Source organism: Triturus cristatus, chromosome 8, assembly GCF_964204655.1.
Source record: "Triturus cristatus chromosome 8, aTriCri1.1, whole genome shotgun sequence".
NCBI classification, from domain to species: Eukaryota; Metazoa; Chordata; class Amphibia; order Caudata; family Salamandridae; genus Triturus; species Triturus cristatus.
The window spans coordinates 1,261,208,502-1,261,229,009 of NC_140591.1; the positions used below are offsets into that span (position 1 = coordinate 1,261,208,502).

Sequence of the window (20,508 nt, forward strand, 5' to 3'; positions counted from 1 at the left end):
GAGGTATTCATTTTACTTGCATTGATTTGGAGGCAATTTTATGGAGTTGACAGTAAAAATAAAGCTGTATGTAGTTTACAAAATCATGAGTTACCCTGCTGAGACAGGTGTGTTGGCATGTATGACATGGGTAGTAATGGAAGTGCATGCAAATATTCTTCAAGCGCAAAAACACTTTGGCAATGGGGCCTACATGCATAGGGGTGCTATCTAGCACTGTAAGTGGGATAAAAACGTTTGAGAAGGTACACTAAAAAGGCATAGGCAAAGAAGTGTTACTAGGAATATTTTATTAGAGGCGCTGCCTTAGTAGTACGAAACACCCTGCATATATCATTATAATGCCTTCATCAGCTTCATCCCAATTATTTTCTGGGAGAAAAATGCGAGTACTCCTGAGGCCGGGCTTACATCCCCCACACCCTCCAAAAAAATAACAGTGGGGAGACACGGGCAATGGCCAATGGGTCAAGGGAGCCACGGGTTGAAAAAGTTTGGGAACCACTGCAATGGGGGATAGGGGGCCTCCGGCTGGTGGCTGCTCGCAAGCAGGCCACTGGGTTGTGGGAGCAAAGCTCCTAGGGTTTAGGTCAGGGCAAATGGGGAAACAAAGTAAAACAAAAGGTGCACCCTCGGCGGCACTGGGGCGGCTGGGTGCAGAGAGCTGTTTCGACGTCGGGCGTCCTGTTTTCTATAGAGAACCTCCGGTTTGCAAAAGCACTGCAGGCAGGGAGAGGAAGGACTTCTGGGTGCGATCACCACTTCGAGAGGTAAGTTGCGAAGGTAAGGGTTGGTTAGGCACCGTCGGTTTGGGCACTCAAGGCCGTGGGGCTTGGGGTGCCTCTTGGGGTCGGATTTTCTTACCCGCTCCGGGTCGCGGTCAAGGGGGGCCTTCTGGATATAGGCTGCAGGCGTCAGCTGGAGGCTTGAGGCAGGTCAGGGGTCGCCGGATCTCGGGTCAGGATCGCTGGGGTGACCACCTCGTGGTGTTTTTCCACTCGAGCACGGGCCAGGTTCGGCGGGTGCAGACTGGGCTGGATTCGCTGTCTCCAGCTGCAGCCAGAGGTTGCAGAACAAAAGAACAAATCTGGTGTTCACGGGAGAAGCAGTCTTTGGAAGTAAAGGCAGGCAGGTCCTCCAGGGTTTTTCAGGTTGCTGGTTGCAGGACACACCGGGATTTCGTAGGAGCAGGTTCGAGGGGAGACAGGCCTGTAGGGCTGGGTCCAAGTCAGTGGGCGTCTTCCTCTTGTTACCTGGCTGCACGGCTGTTCAGTCCTTCTTTTCTTCTTGTCGTTTCTGTATCTGAGGAAGCAAGGTTCAGAGTGCCCCCTAAATACTAGATTTAGGTGCATTACAGGTAGGTAAGGGCAGGGACCAATAAGTCCCTTCCCTGGGGTGGGTACACCCCCTATCGTGCCACCCTCCCGTGGGAGGGAGGCAGGAGCCTGTCCCTGGTTGGGTGGGTCCCCCTATCCTCAAGATGGCAGGGACTCAGAGTTGTGCTTCACCTCGCCTCCCCCACCTGAGGGGTGGAGTATGCAGAGGTGGGCACACCTCTTTCCCTCACTTGTTTTTCCCGCCGGCTCTCCCTTCCAAAGTGGGGGGTAGAACCAGTGGGGACCAGTTGCTGAAAGCAGCAAATGATCTGGGGAGGCTCACAAAGGCGGCATGCTTTTGAAGCTTCCCCTTCGTGACACCTGCCCTTCTTGGGGGAGGAGGCTTGGCACTTCGTCCCAGGATGTGCATTGTTTCAGGCCCCCTAGAGCTGCAGGCTCTCGACCCAGGGGTCCAGAAACATGTCTGTTGATGGCAGCCTAAGCATCCACTCAGTCAGGTCATTTGAAGTTGGTCGAGTTTCATGGGGCATCCCCCCCCCCCAGTGTAGGAATTGACATAAAATCCCACACTGGCATCAGTGTGGGCTTAATGTGCTGAGAAGTTTGATACCTAACTTCCCAGTCTTCAGTGTAGCCGTTATGGTGTTGTGGAGTTCGTAATGACAAACTCCCAGCACCACATACTCTTAATGGCAGCACTGCACTTACAATGCCCAAGAATGGACTTGGGCACTGTAGGGGTACAGGGCTCATGCACCTGTACCTGGCGGGCAACTAGAGCCAAATTTCGGGGGGGGGGGGCTAAAAAAGATATCGGGGGGGGGGGGGGGGGGGCTGGCTAAGTCTTCCAGCCATAGGCAGAGTGGCTGTAAGAAGGGGCGAAAACGCAACAAAAGCCTCATTAACGAGTAAATGGTATTTTAAAGACCTGTGAAGTACTCTGGTCCGGCTGCAATTAGACGGACGCCAGCCCGCGAGGGGCTGACACACATGACGGGGGGGGGGGGGGGGCTGAAGGCCGGTGAGCCCAATGGGTGTTGCGCGCCTGACCTGTACCCTCACCACTGGTATAGTGCACCCTGCCAGAGGGGTGACTGATCTGTGCCAGGGCAGTGGTTTGTGGGCATAGCACACAGATGTGTTCCATGTTGACTTTTCACTTTGTTCTGCACCAAGACACGCAGCCTGCAAAGGCAGTGTGTGTGTGTCAGGGTACAGGACCTCTAATGGTGGCACAATAAGTGCATCAGTCATTAGAGGTCTTCTCTGGTCACAGTGCCCTGGGTACCATTTACCAGGGGCTGACATGTGGCCAGAGATGCCACTTGGGTTTAGGCTTCAATGCAATTTTAGGGAAGGAGCATAGGCCCTGGGAACCTGATTAGCAGGTGCCCAGGGCATACTCAGTCAAAAAACAGCAGCAATTGAGCAAAAAGTGTGGGCATACCATGCAAGAAAGAGGGAACTTTCTCACGAGTAGATACTGCGATATCATCCCGGCGATCACGAGTAACGCGGAGTCGACAGACACCACCTACCGACGCACAAGGGTACTGCGGCGAACAAATTTCTACGGATCCAGTCTGATGCCTGGGGATAATTCTAAGGTAAGGAATCTATGACTAATATGTCTCTTACAGATATATATCATTACCGAAGTTAAGTAACGTGTTCAATATGTCAATATAGTCTACGTTGTTTAGGTTATGGTTGTTATTTGACCTTGAAAAAGGCACCTGTCTCAGACTGATGTTGCACTGGGGATTTTGTTGATGTCTAAATCTGAATGACTTGACACTATCACAGTTCTAGAAAAGATAGGCACATAATCTGTGTCAAAGGCAGACATGCTGATGATTCTGCATTATTTGAGGAAAAATGGTAACTCCAATTACCTAAGAAGGTGACCTCCATTACCTGGGATGGCGACTCCCGTTACCTGGGATGGCGACTCCCGTTACCTGGGATGGCGACTCCCGTTGCCTGGGATGGCGACTCCCGTTGCCTGGGATGGCGACTCCCGTTGCCTGGGATGGCGACTCCCGTTGCCTGGGATGGCGACTCCCGTTGCCTGGGATGGCGACTCCCGTTGCCTGGGATGGCGACTCCCGTTGCCTGGGATGGCGACTCCCGTTGCCTGGGATGGCGGCCTCCATTACCTAAGATGAGTTTGGGGCCTATTTAAAATGGAGTCAGATCTTAGGACTTTATATCATAATGACATGCCATGTCTGGCCAAAAGCAAGCTGAACATGCTAACTAAAATGGAGACTATAGCAATAAGCAAATGATTTACTGTATTGAGCTTTTGGATGAAGAATCAGTACCAGGCAAGGTTCAGGTAAGTGACCTCACTGCACCACTAGCGGCACTAGGGAGTCCGGGTGCAGATGTCCAACTCAGGATCTGGTGCTAGTGTTATCCAAGGGAGAAAGTGGGCAATCGAAGTGGTACTATTTTCGTTTGAGTAGCACAGTTTTGGAACCCAGTCTCCTGGGGTCAAGTAAGCACAGGACGAGCACAAGCCAGCATCAAACTTACATCTCCAGCATCACAGGAGCAGCGAAGTGCCAACCCAGCGTTAGGCGCCCAATGGAAACCATTGGGGAACCAAGGCTCAGGCCAGGAGGATGGACAAAAGAAACCTGCAGCTGCACAGGTAAGTTGGGATGTGCCAGTCTGTCGGGACACCGTTGGTTGATCTACCCAATGCCCAGGGTCTCCTGGTGCAGGGGTGTCCTATGGCATCGGAAATCAGCTTACCGGTGCAGGTCGCGGTTGGCAGGGGTCATCGTGCAGAGGCTGCATGCATCGACGTGTAGTCGGACTCTTGCTCTATATCGCTAGGGAACCTTTGCTGGACTGGTGGGCCACTGGAACTCAGGCTGTGGGTTTCTGGTGCAGAGGTAGTCTGTTTTGCGGTTCCAGAGGCAGAGCACTTTGTCTTTAAACTTGATTTTCTTCTGGACAAGTCCACAGGAGAATAGGAGCCTTTTTAGAAGGCAGGCACCTCCCAGGGTTCTGGAGGTTGCTGGTCTGTTTGACGAGTCGCTCTTCTTTAGTAGGGTCTGCAGACAGGCCGGTAGGGCTGAAGCCAAATAAGTTGGTGTCTTCAGTCTTCGCTGCTCCACGGCTCTTCTTAGTCCTCTTCTTCGTAGGCCATTGGTAATCTGAAGATTAAGGTTCAGGGGGGCCCCTAAATATTAAATTTAGGAGCATTACAGGGGTGAAAAGGTAGTAGACAATGGGCTTCTTACCTTAAGGGGGCCTACACCCTTTCTGTATGTCCACTCCCTCCGAGTAGGAGGCATATCCCTAACTTTATTGGCTGAAATCCTCAAACAATATGGAGGGTTTTCAAAGGAGGGAGTCACTTCAGCTCAAGGCACCTTAGGGGTGGTCCTGGCTGAGAGCGAACACACCTCTCATTTACTAATTCTCCCCCCGACCTTGCCACCAAAAGTGGGGCTTGGTCAGGGGTAGGCATTTCCACTAGCTGGAGAGGCCTTGGTCAGCATAACAAAGGACGGTAGGCCTTTGAGACTCACCGCCTTTCTATTCTGTTCCTTCTTGGGGGTAGGCGTGAAGCACCTCTACTCAAAGCCGGTTTTGTTTCTGACCCATGAGAGCAAAAGTCTCCCACCTCAGGGGGTCAGAAACATGTGTAGAAGTGACAGGCAGGCTGGTGTAGATCAGATAGGCACACACTAATAGTTAGGTTTTCAGGGGGCACCTCTAAGTGCATTTATGAATGAATCTAGCACTGGCAGAAGTGTGGGCTCATTAATCTGAGATGTTTGGTACCAAACATCTTGGAATTTGGTGAAGCCACCATGGAGCTGTGGAACTCTTATTGGCAAGCTTCCAGCCTTTGGGCCTGATTCACAGAACTAAAAAATACTAAACTTACTACCATTTTGGTATTCACAGAAGGCACTTACTCATTTTGTTATTCACAGAAGTTAGGAGTCCTAACTTTAGGACTCCTAAATGCCTTCTGTTAATACCGAAAGTCTTAAAGTTAGGAGTTTTCTCAGTTTAGGAGTAGTAAAGTTAGGAGTCCCACCTTTACTACTCCTAAACTGAGAAAAATCCTAACTTTAAGACTTTCGGTATTCACAGAAGGCATTTAGGAGTCCTAAAGTTAGGACTCCTAACATTTGTGAATAACGAAATGAGTAAGTGCCTTCTGTGAATACCAAAATGGTAGTAAGTTTAGGATTTTGTCTTAAGTTAGTTCTGTGAATCGGGCCCTATGTACTCAGTATGGCTTCGCCAGGCACTTACAATGTCTAAGAATGGACTTAGACACTATAGGAGCATAACTGCTCATGCAGCTATGCCCGCACAGGAGGTATAATGCACCCTGCCTTAGGGCTGTAAGGCCTGCTGTAAGGGTGATTAACCTATGCCTCTTGCAGTGCTGATAGGCCTGGCACACAGGGGTTCCAGGTCGACTCTTCACTTTTAACTGCACCAAAACATGCAGGCTGCAGTGTGCATGTGTTTGTTGAGGGGTCTGTTAAGGTGGCACAGTACATGCTACAGCCCTGAGAAGACCCACTCTTTGGTCACAGAGCCCTTGGTACCACAGGTATCTTTTTGCAAGGGACTTGCATGTGGGCCAAAAGCATGCCAGTTGGTGAAACAATGGTACGGTTTTGGGGGAAAACACAGGCACTGGGAACCTGGCTAGCAGGAATACAGTGCACACTTGGTCAAATATGCATCAGAGTCAGGAAAAAAGTGTGTGAATGAGAGGGTGCTGCATCAGAAACCAACTTTCCTACGACAGTGGAATTCTTTTCGTCCAATTCGGTCACATGAAAGCTCATTGGTGTGACGCAGTGCGGCTCTTCTGGTGTCAAGAAATTACACTTTAGAGCTGTTACAAAGTGCACACCAGTTTACAGTAGCATCAATTATTTAACATTTATATATTTTTGTTTTATTAGAAGAAGAAAAGTTAATGCTGGAGAACTTACTGTGCAATGATGTTTCGTTCAAATGTCACTCGTACACTGGGTGATGGATTATTCCCATTACTGTGATATCTGGATATGTTGCTTTTAGTTTTTCCTATATTTACTTGGAACTCACTCATTGGCAATCCTTATTGCTTACTAACTCATTTTCAGAAATCTGAAAGAGACTGTAGTTATAGATTCCTTACCTTTGAATTACCCCTAGGCGTCAAACTGGATCCGGAGGCATTTTTTCGGAACAGTACCCCTGCACGTCGGTAGGTGGTGTCGGTCGACTCTGCGTCGTGGTCAGCAGGATGACCTCGCAGTGCCTACTTAGACACCGTCCCTGCGCACTGACGTCACTTCTTTATTTTCTTCGCGCCAGCCAGCGCAGATCCGAAGCGAGCATGCACCTTAATAATTTTTTGTCTAAACCTTTTCGACTTTTTGTTGACATCTTTTTTGAGTCTTAGAGGGATGCCCGAGGCATGTCCCATCGTCGGACCGCCTTCAAGCCTTGTGACTCCTGTCACAAGCTAATGTCAGTCACCGATCCGCACCTCGTGTGACCACAACTCAATGTGGTGCTCCGACTGCCGGGCCATGAACCTAAAGTCTTTGCGGGAGCTGTCCCGAAAGCTTTTGGAGGCCCAGCAATCCGCTCCGCGTCGTTCAAGGTCCCGGTCGAGAGGAAGGTCGCGGAGTCACCACCACTCGTCCTCAAAGTCTTTGCATTCCTCGGGTAAGTCGAAGCACAAGGAGAAGAAGAATCAACGCTCTTTGCCTTACACCCGTCAGTCGGTCGACGCGCGACCTCGCTCTCCGGTTCATTCTTTGGAGCCTGCTGGGACGGCTCCGCGCTTCCCTCCCTTTCCCGGAGCTGGAGTGTCCCCTGCCCTGTCTTTGGGCAGCCCTACTCCGCAGGCGCGCCTTCGGGCCACACAGACTCGGTTCGGGGCCCTGGCCCTTCGATGCTGGTGGCTCCGGCTCCAGAGGGCCCCCAAGGATCCAGGCCTGGATCCAGATTGGCGCCGGTCGACCTCACGGTACCTTCCCCGGCGCCGATTCCAGTGGCAGTGACGCCAGTTGTGCCCCCAACCGGCGTCGGCCCCTGACTTGGACCTGGTGCCGGCGTCGGTACCAGCGCCAGAGGGTTCTTTTATACTGCTGTTTATCCCTAATGTTCCCTATCGCCCTGGGTGGCAGCCAGAGGAGGGCGAGGACGACTGGGAAGGGGTGTATTGACCCTCTAGCCGACCAATTTGAGGAGCCGGACTGGCGAGAGGAGCTGGGTGATGCCAGTGGTCTGAATACCTCTCCAGACCTTGGTTTGCTCTCACCCCCTACCATGGCTACGGAGGAGGGAGCTTCCTATGCTGTGGCATTGCGTAGGGCGGCTGTGGCCTTGGGTCTAGAGTTTCCTAAGGTGGCAGTCAGGACTAACCTGACAGAGGTGCTTCAACCGGCAGGGGGCCTCTTAGGAGCCCCTGCTGCCTTTAAATAAGGCCCTCACTGACATCCTTCTGGGCACTTGCTCCAATTTCAGCACAGGGGACAGGATGAATGCCCGACCCCACCGCCAGGCCCCGGCCAACCCACTTTTTCTCTTCCAATGCCCAACCCCCGAGAGCTTGGTGGTCCAAGCCTCATCCTCGAAAGACTCATTCCCTACTGCTCCCCCAGATAGGGATTCCAAGAAGCTGGACCATCTTGGGAAGATGTTTTCTTTCGCCAGCTTAGGGCTGCGGTCGGTGAGCACTGCATACCTCTTAGGCCGTTATACCCACACGGTGTGGGATACGGTTGCGCAAGTGCTGCCACAGTGCCCGGAGGAGGCCCGGGCTGTGCTCACCCGCACAGTTGCTGAGCGTCGAGACGCAGCGAAGTTCACCATCCGGTCTGGGCTAGATACTGCCAACTCTCTGGGTAGAACGGTTTCCACGTCGGTAGCCCTGAAGCGCTACGCCTGGTTGAGGACGTCTGGCTTTTCTGGGGCTGTCCATTCCATTCTTTTGGACATGCCCAATGATGGCCGTCGCCTGTTTGGTGACAAGGCAGACTCCGCGCTCGAGTGCTTCATGGACTCTAGGGCTACGGCCAGATCCTTGGGCCTCGTGGCAACCTCTCGCCCCACGCAGTCGTCCTTTCGTGGCTACGGAAGGGGTGCCCCAAAGCGTTCCACCCAAGGCCACAGGGCCATGCAAGCTACCCAGCTTATGCATGGCCGTGAATGTGGGACCCAGCAACGCTGGTCTGGGGTCCAGCGGGTGGGCCTGCACACTCGTAGCCCCCCTGCAGCAGCCTCCAAATGTTCCTAGTCCGACCTTTCAGGGCCACCAGAGGCCAGTGGGCGGACTGATTCGCCATCACCTCCCCTACTGGCAAAGCATCGCATCTAACAGGTGGGTTTTGCAAATAGTCTGAAGGGGCTATTCCCTCCCCTTCGAGACTACCCCTCTCTCCATGGCACCAGCACTCCATCACATGTCGGAGGATCATTTGGCCCTTCTCCACCAGGACGTTATTGCTCTTTGCCAAGGGAGCTATTGACCGGGTCCCTGTGCGAGAAGTAGGATGTGGTTGCTACTTCCACTACTTTCTGGTCCCCAAGGAGGACAAGGGCCTGCGTCCTATCTCAGACCTCACTGCCCTCAACAGCTTCCTCCGGAAGTAGAAGTTCAGGATGCTCACGTTGGCTCAGATCTTGTCTGCCCTCACCAGTGCCCCTCGGGTTTTCACGAAAGTGATGGCGGTGGTCCCAGCTCATCTGTGCAGATCAGGGGTCCCAGTCTTTCCCTATCTCTTCCCATACTGGCTGTTAAAGGCGGGCTAGCCCCAGGCTGTCAACTCCCTCCTCAACACTACGGCGGACCGCTTTCATTCGCTGGGTTCACTATCAACGTGCCAAAGTCGCACCTGATTCCCTCTTAGAAGCTCTTTTTCATCGAAGCAGTTCTGGATACAGCGCAATTTCGGGCCTATCCTCCCGGCAGCCAGTCCGGAATATTCGGGCTATGATACCGATGTTTCAGCCTCTATCGCAGATTTCGGTGAGAATGATCCTGAGGCTGCTGTGCCTCATGGCATATGCGGGCTTTGCTGTGGGACCTGAAGTTCCAGTGGGCGCAGCATCAGGGGTATCTTTCTGATGTTGTCCAGATCTCGGAGGGGACTGCACGTCAGTTGCAGTGGTGGCTCACAAACTAGGATTGGGTCAACGGCAGATCCCTCCTCCTTCGCCAACCAGAGTTCACGTTGCTGACCGATGCATCACTCCTGGGTTGGGGTGGGCCACATGGGAGAGACGGAGATCAGAGGCCTCTAGTCTCTGGCGCAGTCCGGGCTCCACATCAACGTTCTGGAGCTTCTGGCGATCCCTCTCACACTGAATGCATTCATTCCTGCTGTCAAAGGAAGAGTAGTGCAGGTTTTCACGAACAACACCACCGCCATGTGTTCCTGCAACAAACTGGACATGGTCTTTGGACATGGCTTGAACATCAGGGCATATCCCTGGTGGTTCAACACCTGGCAGGTTCCCTGAACGCCAAGGCGATTAACTCCGCCATCGGTGCATGATAGATCACGAATGGCGTCTTCACTTAGAGAGCCTTGGTTAGATCTATTCCCCACCCTTCCGTTGCGAGTGGAATTGCGGCCTGTTGTATGCCTTTCAGCCTGTACCACTTCTACCCAGAGTGCTGAAGAAGATCAAGCGTGAACGGGCCCAAGTCATTCTTGTGGCTCCGGACTGGGCGTGACGAGTCCGGTAGTCCGAGCTGTTGAGCATGGCCATCGATCTTTCTATCCGACTGCCTCTTCGGGAGGATTTTCTGTCGCAGCAGCAAGGGACGGTCCTCCACCCGAATCTGTCCAGCCTGTACCTCCTTGCGTGGAGTTTTGAGCGGTGACAGTTTCCTTACAATTGATGGGCACTCTTATTCGTTGCATGGGTTCACTGCAGCTGAGCTCCCTGTGTATGCTACTTCCATATGTTTTGAGTCTGGAATCTATGGACTATTGTTCTTGGTTCTGTTCTATTTCCTGATCGTGGGTTGCATCCCTTTTTGGGGCTGCCTCTTTCAGCTTTTTGCTCCCTACGGGCTTTCCATAGCCCTTCTTAGAGGTCAGTCCTTCGGTGTACATCTTCACCTATCATTTTTCGGATAGTTTGGTCCCTTCTATCTTTGGACCGGCTTCTCCTATTTGTAGATCTTTGGTGAGGTCGGTTCGCAGACCCTCCTCTTAGGATTGGATTGCTTGGCTATCTGATTCTAAGATGAGGAATCTGCGGCTAATTGTCTCTATCAGATGGACAAGCTATTAATTTTCGGTAGCGCCTTATCTGGTAGAGACAGGATCTAGCTGCAGATTCCTTATCAACCCCCCCCCCCCCCTCCCCGCAAACTGAGGGCCCTGTGGTCTCCTAGATCCCTTCTTTGCATTCTACTGCAGGTTTGTCTATCTGTACTTGTTGATACATTATATTTCCCTTTTTTGGCACACTTGAGACTGGTTCTCTACGTGGCTCTGTATTGTTGGCGAGGAATTGGTGACAAAGAAACTGACGTCAGCGCACCGGGGGAGGGCTTATATGGACGCTGTTGACGTTGCGGAGACAACGCTACGGAGTCGCTCGGCATCCTCCACCGACGCGCAGAGCTGCTGCTGAGTAAATGTATGGATCCAGTCTGGCACCTGGGGAGGATTCAAAGATGAGGAATCTGCAGCTTGATCCTGTCTCTACCAGATAAGGCTTTACCAAAGGTAAGTAACTTGTCCTTCAGGTCATTGGATATGAATGCCCTCGCATACTCCTGAGGCGGAAGCCGGGAGCCGTCTTTTTAATTTGTATCACTTGTATCTGTGTTCTTTTAAAAAACTGACACTTACCCGCCTGGCATCACCAGCACTTGCTTGAACTCGCTGTAGCGAACACCTCGCAAGCAATCTCAGCCAGCCGCCATTGCCGGCGAGGAACGAGGCCACGCCTACCCCTAGGCCACGCCCACACGCCCACCCTGGTATAAAGCGCTGAGTTACGAGCGCCACACCAGACTAACCTCGCATACTCCTGAGGCGGAAGCCGGGAGCCGTCTTTTTAATTTGCATCATTTGTATCTGTGTTCTTTTAAAAAACTGACACTTACCCGCCTGGCATCACCAGCACTTGCTTGAACTCGCTGTAGCGAACACCTCGCAAGCAATCTCAGCCAGCCGCCATTGCCGGCGAGGAACGAGGCCACGCCTACCCCTAGGCCACGCCCACACGCCCACCCTGGTATAAAGCGCTGAGTTACGAGCGCCACACCTGACTAACCTCGCATACTCCTGAGGCGGAAGCCGGGAGCCGTCTTTTTAATTTGTATCATTTGTATCTGTGTTCTTTCAAAAAACTGACACTTACCCGCCTGGCATCACCAGCACTTGCTTGAACTCGCTGTAGCGAACACCTCGCAAGCAATCTCAGCCAGCCGCCATTGCCGGCGAGGAACGAGGCCACGCCTACCCCTAGGCCACGCCCACACGCCCCTTTTCCTCCCCCGTAAAGATGTGCAATCACCGGACGCGCAGCGGACGGGCGCAGCGGGCGCGCCAAAGGCAAGCCCGTCTGGGCCCGTCCGGGCCCAGACGGCCTCAGGCCTAGACACTATGCCCAACTCGCAGAAACGTATATCTTACACCCAAGATACGCTTCGAGCCTGGAACAAAAAAAAACATCCTCAGTGTAGATTCACCCTCAAGGAAGACACCCCCTTCACAGGATGCATCCTATGTAATACTGCAGAGGAAACTGAACGCTGCGAAGCGCTGCGATTCGGCCTTTTGAACTGTAGGTCCCTGGTAAAACACGCTCTCGAAATAAACATCCTCGCCCAAAATTCCACGCTAGACATATTGTTTCTGACTGAAACATGGCTGACCCCTAACAGTGACTTCGACATGGTCAATGCAACACCTCCCGGTTACCAAATCTGCTGCCTGAATAGACCGGTCGGCAGAGGCGGTGGGCTAGCCATACTCTACAAAGACCATCTTAACTGTAGGATTGAATGTGGAACTGCCAAAGACTGTGACAACTGTAACTTCACCGTACAGATCTCGCCAACTATCTCACTTACGGGACTTTTGGTGTACCGTCCGCCAGGCCCGCTGGGAGAATTTCCCAGCACCCTGATGGACCACATCCTACTAAAAACAATCTCAGCCTCCAACTTCCTCCTCCTAGGGGATCTTAACCTGCACTTCCTAGACCCTAAGGACATTACCGCAGCTAACCTATTAGCAGATCTCACTTCCGTCGACCTCCCCCTTCTGAACTCTAAAGCCACCCATGAGAAAGGACAACTATTAGACCCGATTTTCACTAATATCAGGAACCTTAAAACCCAAGATCCGACCCCCCTCCCATGGACAGACCACTTGTTGGTCCCTATGCTCTGGCCTCTCCAGACCACCCCAGCTTTCAAACAAAAAACCAGGATACGAGCCAGACGGTGGCACAAACTTACTCCAGAGGAATGGGAAGTGAAGTTACGGGAATCCGTCGGTTCTCTCTCCACGGACCCTAATATAGCTGACAGAGAATTCAACGGTTGGCTCACCCACCCCCTGGACAGCCTTATCCCACTTACCAGCACCCTAAAACACGTCAAAAGGATTAACCCCGCTCCGTGGTATTCACCCTCCCTCAATGCCCTAAGGAAGGAATGCAAAAAGACAGAACGCATCTGGAGGAAAAACAAATCGGCAACAGAAAAGGTTGCTTATCAACTAGCTATGAAAACGTACAAACAAGCCCTCCACAATGCAAAAAGCGCCTTCTATGAGGAAAATATAAAGAATTCCTCATGCTCAGCCAAGGAGACCTTCTCCATCCTCAAAGAACTCCTCCGTGTTCCGGATCCCCCGCAGAAACCCATGGACCCCAAAGCAGCAGAAGAAAAATGCGTCCATTTGGCCACCTTTTTTGATGAAAAAATTAAAAAAATTCTTGCCTCACTCCCCGCTGCCAATTCCGACACCTCAGAGAAAGCGGAGGTCTGCCCTCTATTCCCTTGGAATCCCCCTACAAATTCCGATTCGCCCTATCTTGTGTCGTTCGGCCCAGTCACTGAAGAAGAAGTTGCAGCCACACTTGCAGCAACCAAGAGTGGCGCCCCCAGTGACCCAGTCCCCATACGGTCATCAAAGACATCACCCGGACCATAGTGCCCCAACTGACTGCCCTCATTAACATCTCACTAGCCCAAGGAGAAGTCCCTTTAAGCTGGAAAGTGGCGGTCGTAAAAGGGCTTCTCAAGAAACCATCACTAGACCCTGCTGATCTATCTAACTACAGACCAATCTCACTCCTCCCCTGGATCGGTAAGGTTGCCGAGAAACTAGCGAATAAAAAGCTGTCACACTTCCTAGAATCAAACCAACTTCTCAAAAACTCACAGACAGGCTTTAGACCTGGTCAGGGCACTGATACCGCTCTCCTCGCAGCAGTGGAGAAGACCAGGGAAATCATCGATACAGGAGGATCAGTGGCAGTGGTCCTCCTAGACCTGAGTTCAGCCTTCGACACGGTCAGTCACCAGGTCCTAACCCAGCGCCTAGATAACATCGGAGTGAAAGACAGAGCGCTTAAATGGCTCATGTCCTTTCTCTCCCGACGCTCCTTCCAAGTTTGGGAAGGTGAAAGCCGCTCCCCCACCATCCCCCTCCAATGTGGTGTGCCACAGGGCTCATCACTAAGCCCCACGTTGTTTAACGTGTACATGGCCCCTCTGGAGGAACTGGTCTCACCATTCGGAGTCACCATAGTCAGCTATGCTGACGACACTCAGCTGGTGGTGACGCTTTCCCACCCCAAGCGAGAGCCTTCCAATATCCACGACTGCCTCTCCAATGTCCATCATTGGATGAGTGACTCAGCCCTAAAATTAAATGGTTCCAAAACAGAGATCCTGCTCCTAGGACACAAATCCATGACCCTTCCCCCGAATATCTGGCCTGCCTGTATGGGTGAACCCCCTACCCCCAAGACAGAGGTAAAGAGTCTGGGAGTATGGCTTGAGACAGATCTCACATTTAGAACACAGGCAAGAAAAACGGCCGGTATCTGTTATGGCCTACTCAGATCATGCAGAAAGGTGCTCCCCCCTACTCCCATTCCAGTCCCGAGTGCTGTTAATCCAAGGCCTAATTTTATCCAGGCTGGATTACAGCAACGCCATTTACCTGGGAGCCCCGGAATCCACTCTCCAAACATGGCAAAAAACCCAGAACGCCGCAGCCCGTCTTCTTACGAATACTCCAGCCAGAACATCAGTGAAATCTGCTCTGAAGAAACTTCACTGGCTCCCGATTAGGGAAAGAGTAACTTTCAAGGCCCTTTGCTTGGCCCACAAGGTACTGCATAACGTAGGCCCTCCAATCCTCAACAACTGGATTACACCCTATAGACCCACAAGAGCGCTGCGTTCAGAACATGGCAATCTCATTATGACCCCCAGGGTGCAGAAGGCCCGTGTAGGTGGCCGTCGTTTTTCAGTCAACACAGCAAAAAAATGGAACGCGCTCCCTCCGAGTCTCAGAGCGGAACAGAACCTCCTACGATTCAGGAAGTCCCTTAAAACCCTACTATTTCCTTGAATCGTCGTCATCCCCTATTCCCTACCTTTAGGAGTCTGAGGTTTAGCGCTGGGATACTCGAGGGTGACTACGCGCTCTAGAAAAACCCATTAATAATAATAATAATAATTTTGGACAGACTGACCAAGCATTGGCAACACCAATAGGTGTGGTCTTGTTAAGCATGGCTGTTTTTCTGTTTCTGCAAACAGACACAACATACAGGGGGAAAATTAGTGACTCTGCCTTTGCACTCCCTTTCTGGCAAATTTGTTAACGTGATCAGGCAAAATTATATCACTTACAGTACAACACAGTCAAAGGATTGCCTTCTGCTGAATGCTGTATTGAGTGGAAGCAACATGTGGATGATACTTGAACATACTAGTAGATAGAGGCCTCACTAAGAGCCCATATATGTAAGTACTTGTGTATGTATTTTTATTATGAATGGTTGGGAAACCATGAGGCTAGCAGAAAAATTAAAGCTGCCTAAATGTCCGGCCTAATAAGATGTATGAAATAGCAGATTAAGATTAATTTCTGTGTTGCTGAATGTTATTGTCTTTCTTTCTGTTATAGGTATTGTTTGTTGAGAACATTGAAGCAGTGTCAAGCACTAAGGGAATCCCTCATTGCTCCTGGTAAAGAGATTGCATGGCATGGCCGAACAAAGGATGAGCCTGCTCATTACTGTAACATTTGTGAGGTGAGGAAATACTTGCTGCATCAAGAAATTGGTTTGATGGAACAGTATTTAAATGGTATTAACTAATTTTCCTTCTCCCTTACCTCCGCATCCGCTCGTCATTTCTACAGCCCTTGATCTGAGGTGAGTCCATCTATGGAGACGGACAACTCGCTTTCATGATAAACTTTACATGGAAGACTTTCCTGGGCCTTGTGCCCCATGTGGTTTATATATCCACCTCACCACCTCCATTTTCCTCACTTTGGATCAAGATGGCATTCTCTTTTTCTAATTTTGTCGAAATTTGCAAACATTTGTATTCCATTTAAAAGGTGGTATATCAAAATGCATTTTTTTTTGTATTTTTTTTTTTTTTTGCAGAATCCTATCTTAAAAGGACATTTAATTCTCTCTACATCTGCTCTTGAGCAAAGACTGCTACATTAGATATGGTTCCAACTGCTCTGTTGGACTTGCAATGCGATATAGTTTCCTTTTTTCGCTTTTTTAAATGTCATTTGTTACTGTTCTTCCGGTTTGAGCCAGTCCCCCATTTCTCATATTTAAGTTCCGATTATTTTAGTATATTGACACATTCATTTTTCCATGCTCTTCTCTGTTTCCTTATTCCTTGTAACAATGCAGAATACATCAATTTTTTATTGGGTACTTTCTAATGTTCAGGTTTACAGAAATGTTTAATTACCACAGTGTTAAGGGAGATCTGGAAATGTTTACTTTGCTAGATATCCTGAGACCAATGCCAATTGATTTTCCAGGCTTAGTGTTACTTCTGAGGGGCAAAATAATGAATATTATTGCTACCCTTTTCTGATTTACAATGGATTTTTTCCCTAAAATATATCCATTAGAAAGTTGGTCGTAAATCGTAGCGGTTTCTTGGAGTACAAATAATCCTGAGAAGAATTTGGGAGTCTCTGTGCCTGTTGAATAGGATACTCCGAAGTTTGTGATCACTTATTTGGAAAACCTATTGAGGTGTTGCAGATGGTTTCCACCATTTTGAATTTCCACATTTGCAGGACTTTGAAGACCAGATTCATTTTAAATAGATTACCATGTTATTTGCCGAAGTGCACACTCCCTAATCATTGTATTGAGAGTAAGAATCACATTGAATCCCTTCCTCTTGGATATAATTTTTTTTTGGGTGTTGATGTCCAATAAACACTAGATAGTCTATTCAATGTCCAATTTTTATGTATTGATCAACACTTTTATTCAACAATTTTATTTTGGATTGGCTTTGTTGCCTCTTATTGAAGTGAGACTGTCCAACCCACACTAATTAACAATCCGTTTTCTTTCTGCAGAGGAAGTCTTTTTTATTTTTATTTATTTTTTTAGCCATGAGTCACTCTAAGTGCTTGCTTTCCTGTGTGGCTTGCAGTCATTTCTAATTTACTTTTTGTTCAAGGTTTTGCAGCGTGGCCTGTTTGGACTTCTTCCGATCATTTTATTCAAATCATTTAGCTACTTACAAGCATGTATGGTCACCACCATATTCCTTGGCAACGATTGAGTTCTCAAGACAAACTAGAGCTACATGACCTTCTCTTCTGTTATGTTCACCCCAAGTGTATTCCTTGCCATTCCAGACTGGACTATATATCCATTCAATAGAGGTAAAAGTATCCAGAATCATTTATTGGCTTCTTTTCCTCCTATTCCAATTAAAGTACAAAAAGAACTTATCCACCTACCAGTAGCCTACTCTACCAGAAGCAATCCTTGCTTGCTGCACTTGCAGGAATATCACACAAGAACTTTGCATTCTTTCGGTGGTCGGGCGTGGTTTTAGACACTGTGCTCCTTCCAATGTTTTCTCATAGAGACTTTACACTGCCCATTATTACCAGTTCTTTAGTCAAGAATAAGAAGTCCCTAGAACTTTAAGAAGTTGAAAAGAAAAAACACTCCTTTCTAGGACTGGGAATTGTTGCTTTTTATGCCCTGAGCAAGAAATAAATTGCTCTTTTAGGATCTAAAACATCCACCTTTTTATGTCAGACCACTGCAAACCCTGTCCTCCCTATGGAAGGGGGAGCTGACTCCATAGACTTGATAGCCTTCTCATCCAATTGTAAAAGCTTCACTGATAGTACATGCAGCCCTGGTAACTCATTTGGACTTGAAAGAAATTCATACCTAATGCATAGATAGCTGGCTGATCTTTGCATTATTGTCCAAAATAATCACTGGCTGTACAGGTGTTTTTAGTCTATCCAAATTTCAGGGTTCTCAAAGCTCACTGGGACAATATTGTGTATGATGGCAACTCATGTCTTATTTATGATGCTTGAGACCAGTTTCTGATATACCCCTTCCAACATATTTGTCACTTTATGAATATCTCTAGTTGTAGAAGTAGAGCTGTAAAATTATCTTCCTTTAGTAGCTGTCTGGCGCCACTTGAGTCCTATCCTGTCCAGGAAGTGACAACATCGGCCTGTGTATGATGAAGGCTGGTGACAGTGTCTGTTTTTCTGTACTTTACCTATGCAGGTTGAGACCTCCTCTTTGGTATTAAATTATACAATGGTTCAACAGCATATTGGGTCGTATTTCACTACCTAAGGTCTTTGAATTCAAGCCCTTTCGACAGTGTTTCTAGATGATGTCCCTGTCGGATCACCACAACATCTGCATATAATGTATGGAGCATTACCATTGTTCATCCGAATGTCCTCATTGAGCAAGAAGCCATATTATTTCTGGCTTGAGAGAGTGATCATCCAAAGGGTTCTCCCACAGAAATGATAAACCCCTTTGGAAGGACAAGCCTTACTAAAGGGATTGTTCCGATTTGACAGTGTTTCCCCCAGAATGTGGTAATTTTTAATCCTGTTTAGAGCCTATTTAATTTCTCCAGAAACTTATATCAGGGTTTCCAGATCCATATGCCAGTGTGTCTTAGCTCGAGACTTTTAGACAGGCTTGTTGGACATTCTCAGGGTTGCTCCCCTCCCTCTGAGCTATTTTGCCTCCCAATGAGACCTATCGGCCTCAGCAATTTGAGTGGCTCAAGCTGCAGTACTGCCCATCTGCATATCTCCACAGCCAATCTCTGTGCTGCTTCCACAGAAGCCACTACTATCCAAGGGCCAGACCAGTTGTCTTTGATGCCAATTAAGACAACGTTCTCAGCGCTACCTGTGGAACTGTCCGCCTTCAAAATAGGAAGAAATCCTTACGATGGCCATAGAGAAGGTGTATGTTTCCTTTGACGATCAGATTGTAACGGACCCTTGTCAGAGAGCCCAAACATTCACGCCTATGGAAGACATCTGGCTTGGGTTCAAATGCACTGATAATGCCTAAACTTCTTTTAGGTGCATGGAAGACAAGGGTTTGAAGGCTTTTGACCTCTTCCCTTGTTATTGCACATTAGGCTCTACTTGGATCTTAAAAAGGCAACAAACAGCCTTGATACATCTCCAGAAGGTGTTATTCCGCATCTTTCGCAAACCTTTGTTTATTCATGGCTGTTATCCATAAAGCTGGTATAATCACTGGCAAGCAGTGCTTGGGAACCCACTAGGTGAGTAAAAGGCCCCTCACACACCAACCTAGTTGGTGTCATGCTTCATCATAGGGGCCCCAACCGGGTGGCCGAGCGCCTCCCGGTTGTGCTGCAACGCCTGACTACAGCGGAGCTGGTGTGGTGTGATAATGTGATGTGGTGAAGAATTAAGAATTAAAAATACCTCTGAGAATCCTTGCCGAGGGAAATTTATTAATGGCGGCTCAGGATGTATTAAAATTAGAAATTATGTGAAGCAACTATCGAAAAAGATTCAATTTCAGGTAGTTGGCTATGTGGGTGGTCTACATGTTTCAGCCCTCCTCAGGATGTGCGGGGCTTTCTTCAGGACCAGGAAGTGCAGTGAGTGGCAAAATAGGGCCACGTGAATAGTGAAAAATAAAAGGGTAATTTACCTACACACTCGCTAAGGTGTGTGGAAGCGATATCAGCTCATTGGCAGACAACGCAGCAAAAAACCTGTGGGAAAGAAAAGCACAATACACAGACATAGATAGCAAATGATGCTAGGAATCGCAACAGATAAAATGCAATCTTTTACTGACTGTGAAAGGATCATTGTTGGCAGGTGGTCGTACAAGTGGCAATACACGCGCTGTGACATGCGGCTATTTGGCTGGTGCTTCACGATGTTAAGTGGTACGTCCTCAGTGAGCTTAACAGTGAGGCCAGCAGGGAGCGTGTGGACTGTCCTCGTGGGGTGCCTGAATGGTGTGGCAGGCAACTAACAATGGTCATGCTGTGTAGCCACTGGCTAAAATAGCCGGGCTGGATCGCAAAGAGTGAGCGATGGTGCGATTTGCAAGTTAAATAGGCTGTGCGTATACCAAGCTACGTGTAGGGTACAAAGTACAGTAGTGGGGCGATTACCCTTTGGTGACGCGCTACAAATAAAAATTAAAGGAAGAAGGAAGGAATATTACACTATGGCTGAGTATTGATCGCTGATCAGGAAGGGGAGGAGTGCGCTCCTCGTAACACAGTTTCTGCGAAGGAACGAAACAAAGTCAAGAATGGGCAGTAATAGCAATCGAGTAGCCCGGCAATGCCCGTCATTAACAACGCGCGTCACCTTACTTGGTCAGAGAGCAGCACCCGCTAGGCACCTACTGTGGTCTCCCGGCTCCTGGATGGTGTGGAGTCTGTGGTTGTTGGGGAATATAAGGGAACGGGAGCCATTGCCTACGTGCTGATAGTCCGGTGATCGCGGGTGGAGCAGAGTAGTCTGCGCATGTGTCAGACCGGCATGCTGATTGTCTGTGCTTGCGGAAAGGGAGTGCTTGGGGCGCATATGCGTCCAGAATGCTAATCAGGCGCGCATGTGCA

The 20,508-nt window shown here is 49.4% G+C and overlaps 1 protein-coding gene across 3 annotated transcripts in view; it reads left to right on the top strand.

Annotated features, from left to right (window-relative positions):
- Positions 1 to 20,508, top strand: part of KDM6A (lysine demethylase 6A) — a 1,084,836-nt gene that overhangs the window by 988,031 nt on the left and 76,297 nt on the right. For all 3 annotated transcript variants that reach the window (XM_085622961.1, XM_085622962.1, XM_085622963.1), the window contains one exon: positions 15,509 to 15,635. In XM_085622961.1, coding sequence (XP_085479087.1) covers positions 15,509 to 15,635 — 127 coding nt within the window. The remainder of the gene's footprint in view (positions 1 to 15,508; positions 15,636 to 20,508) is intronic.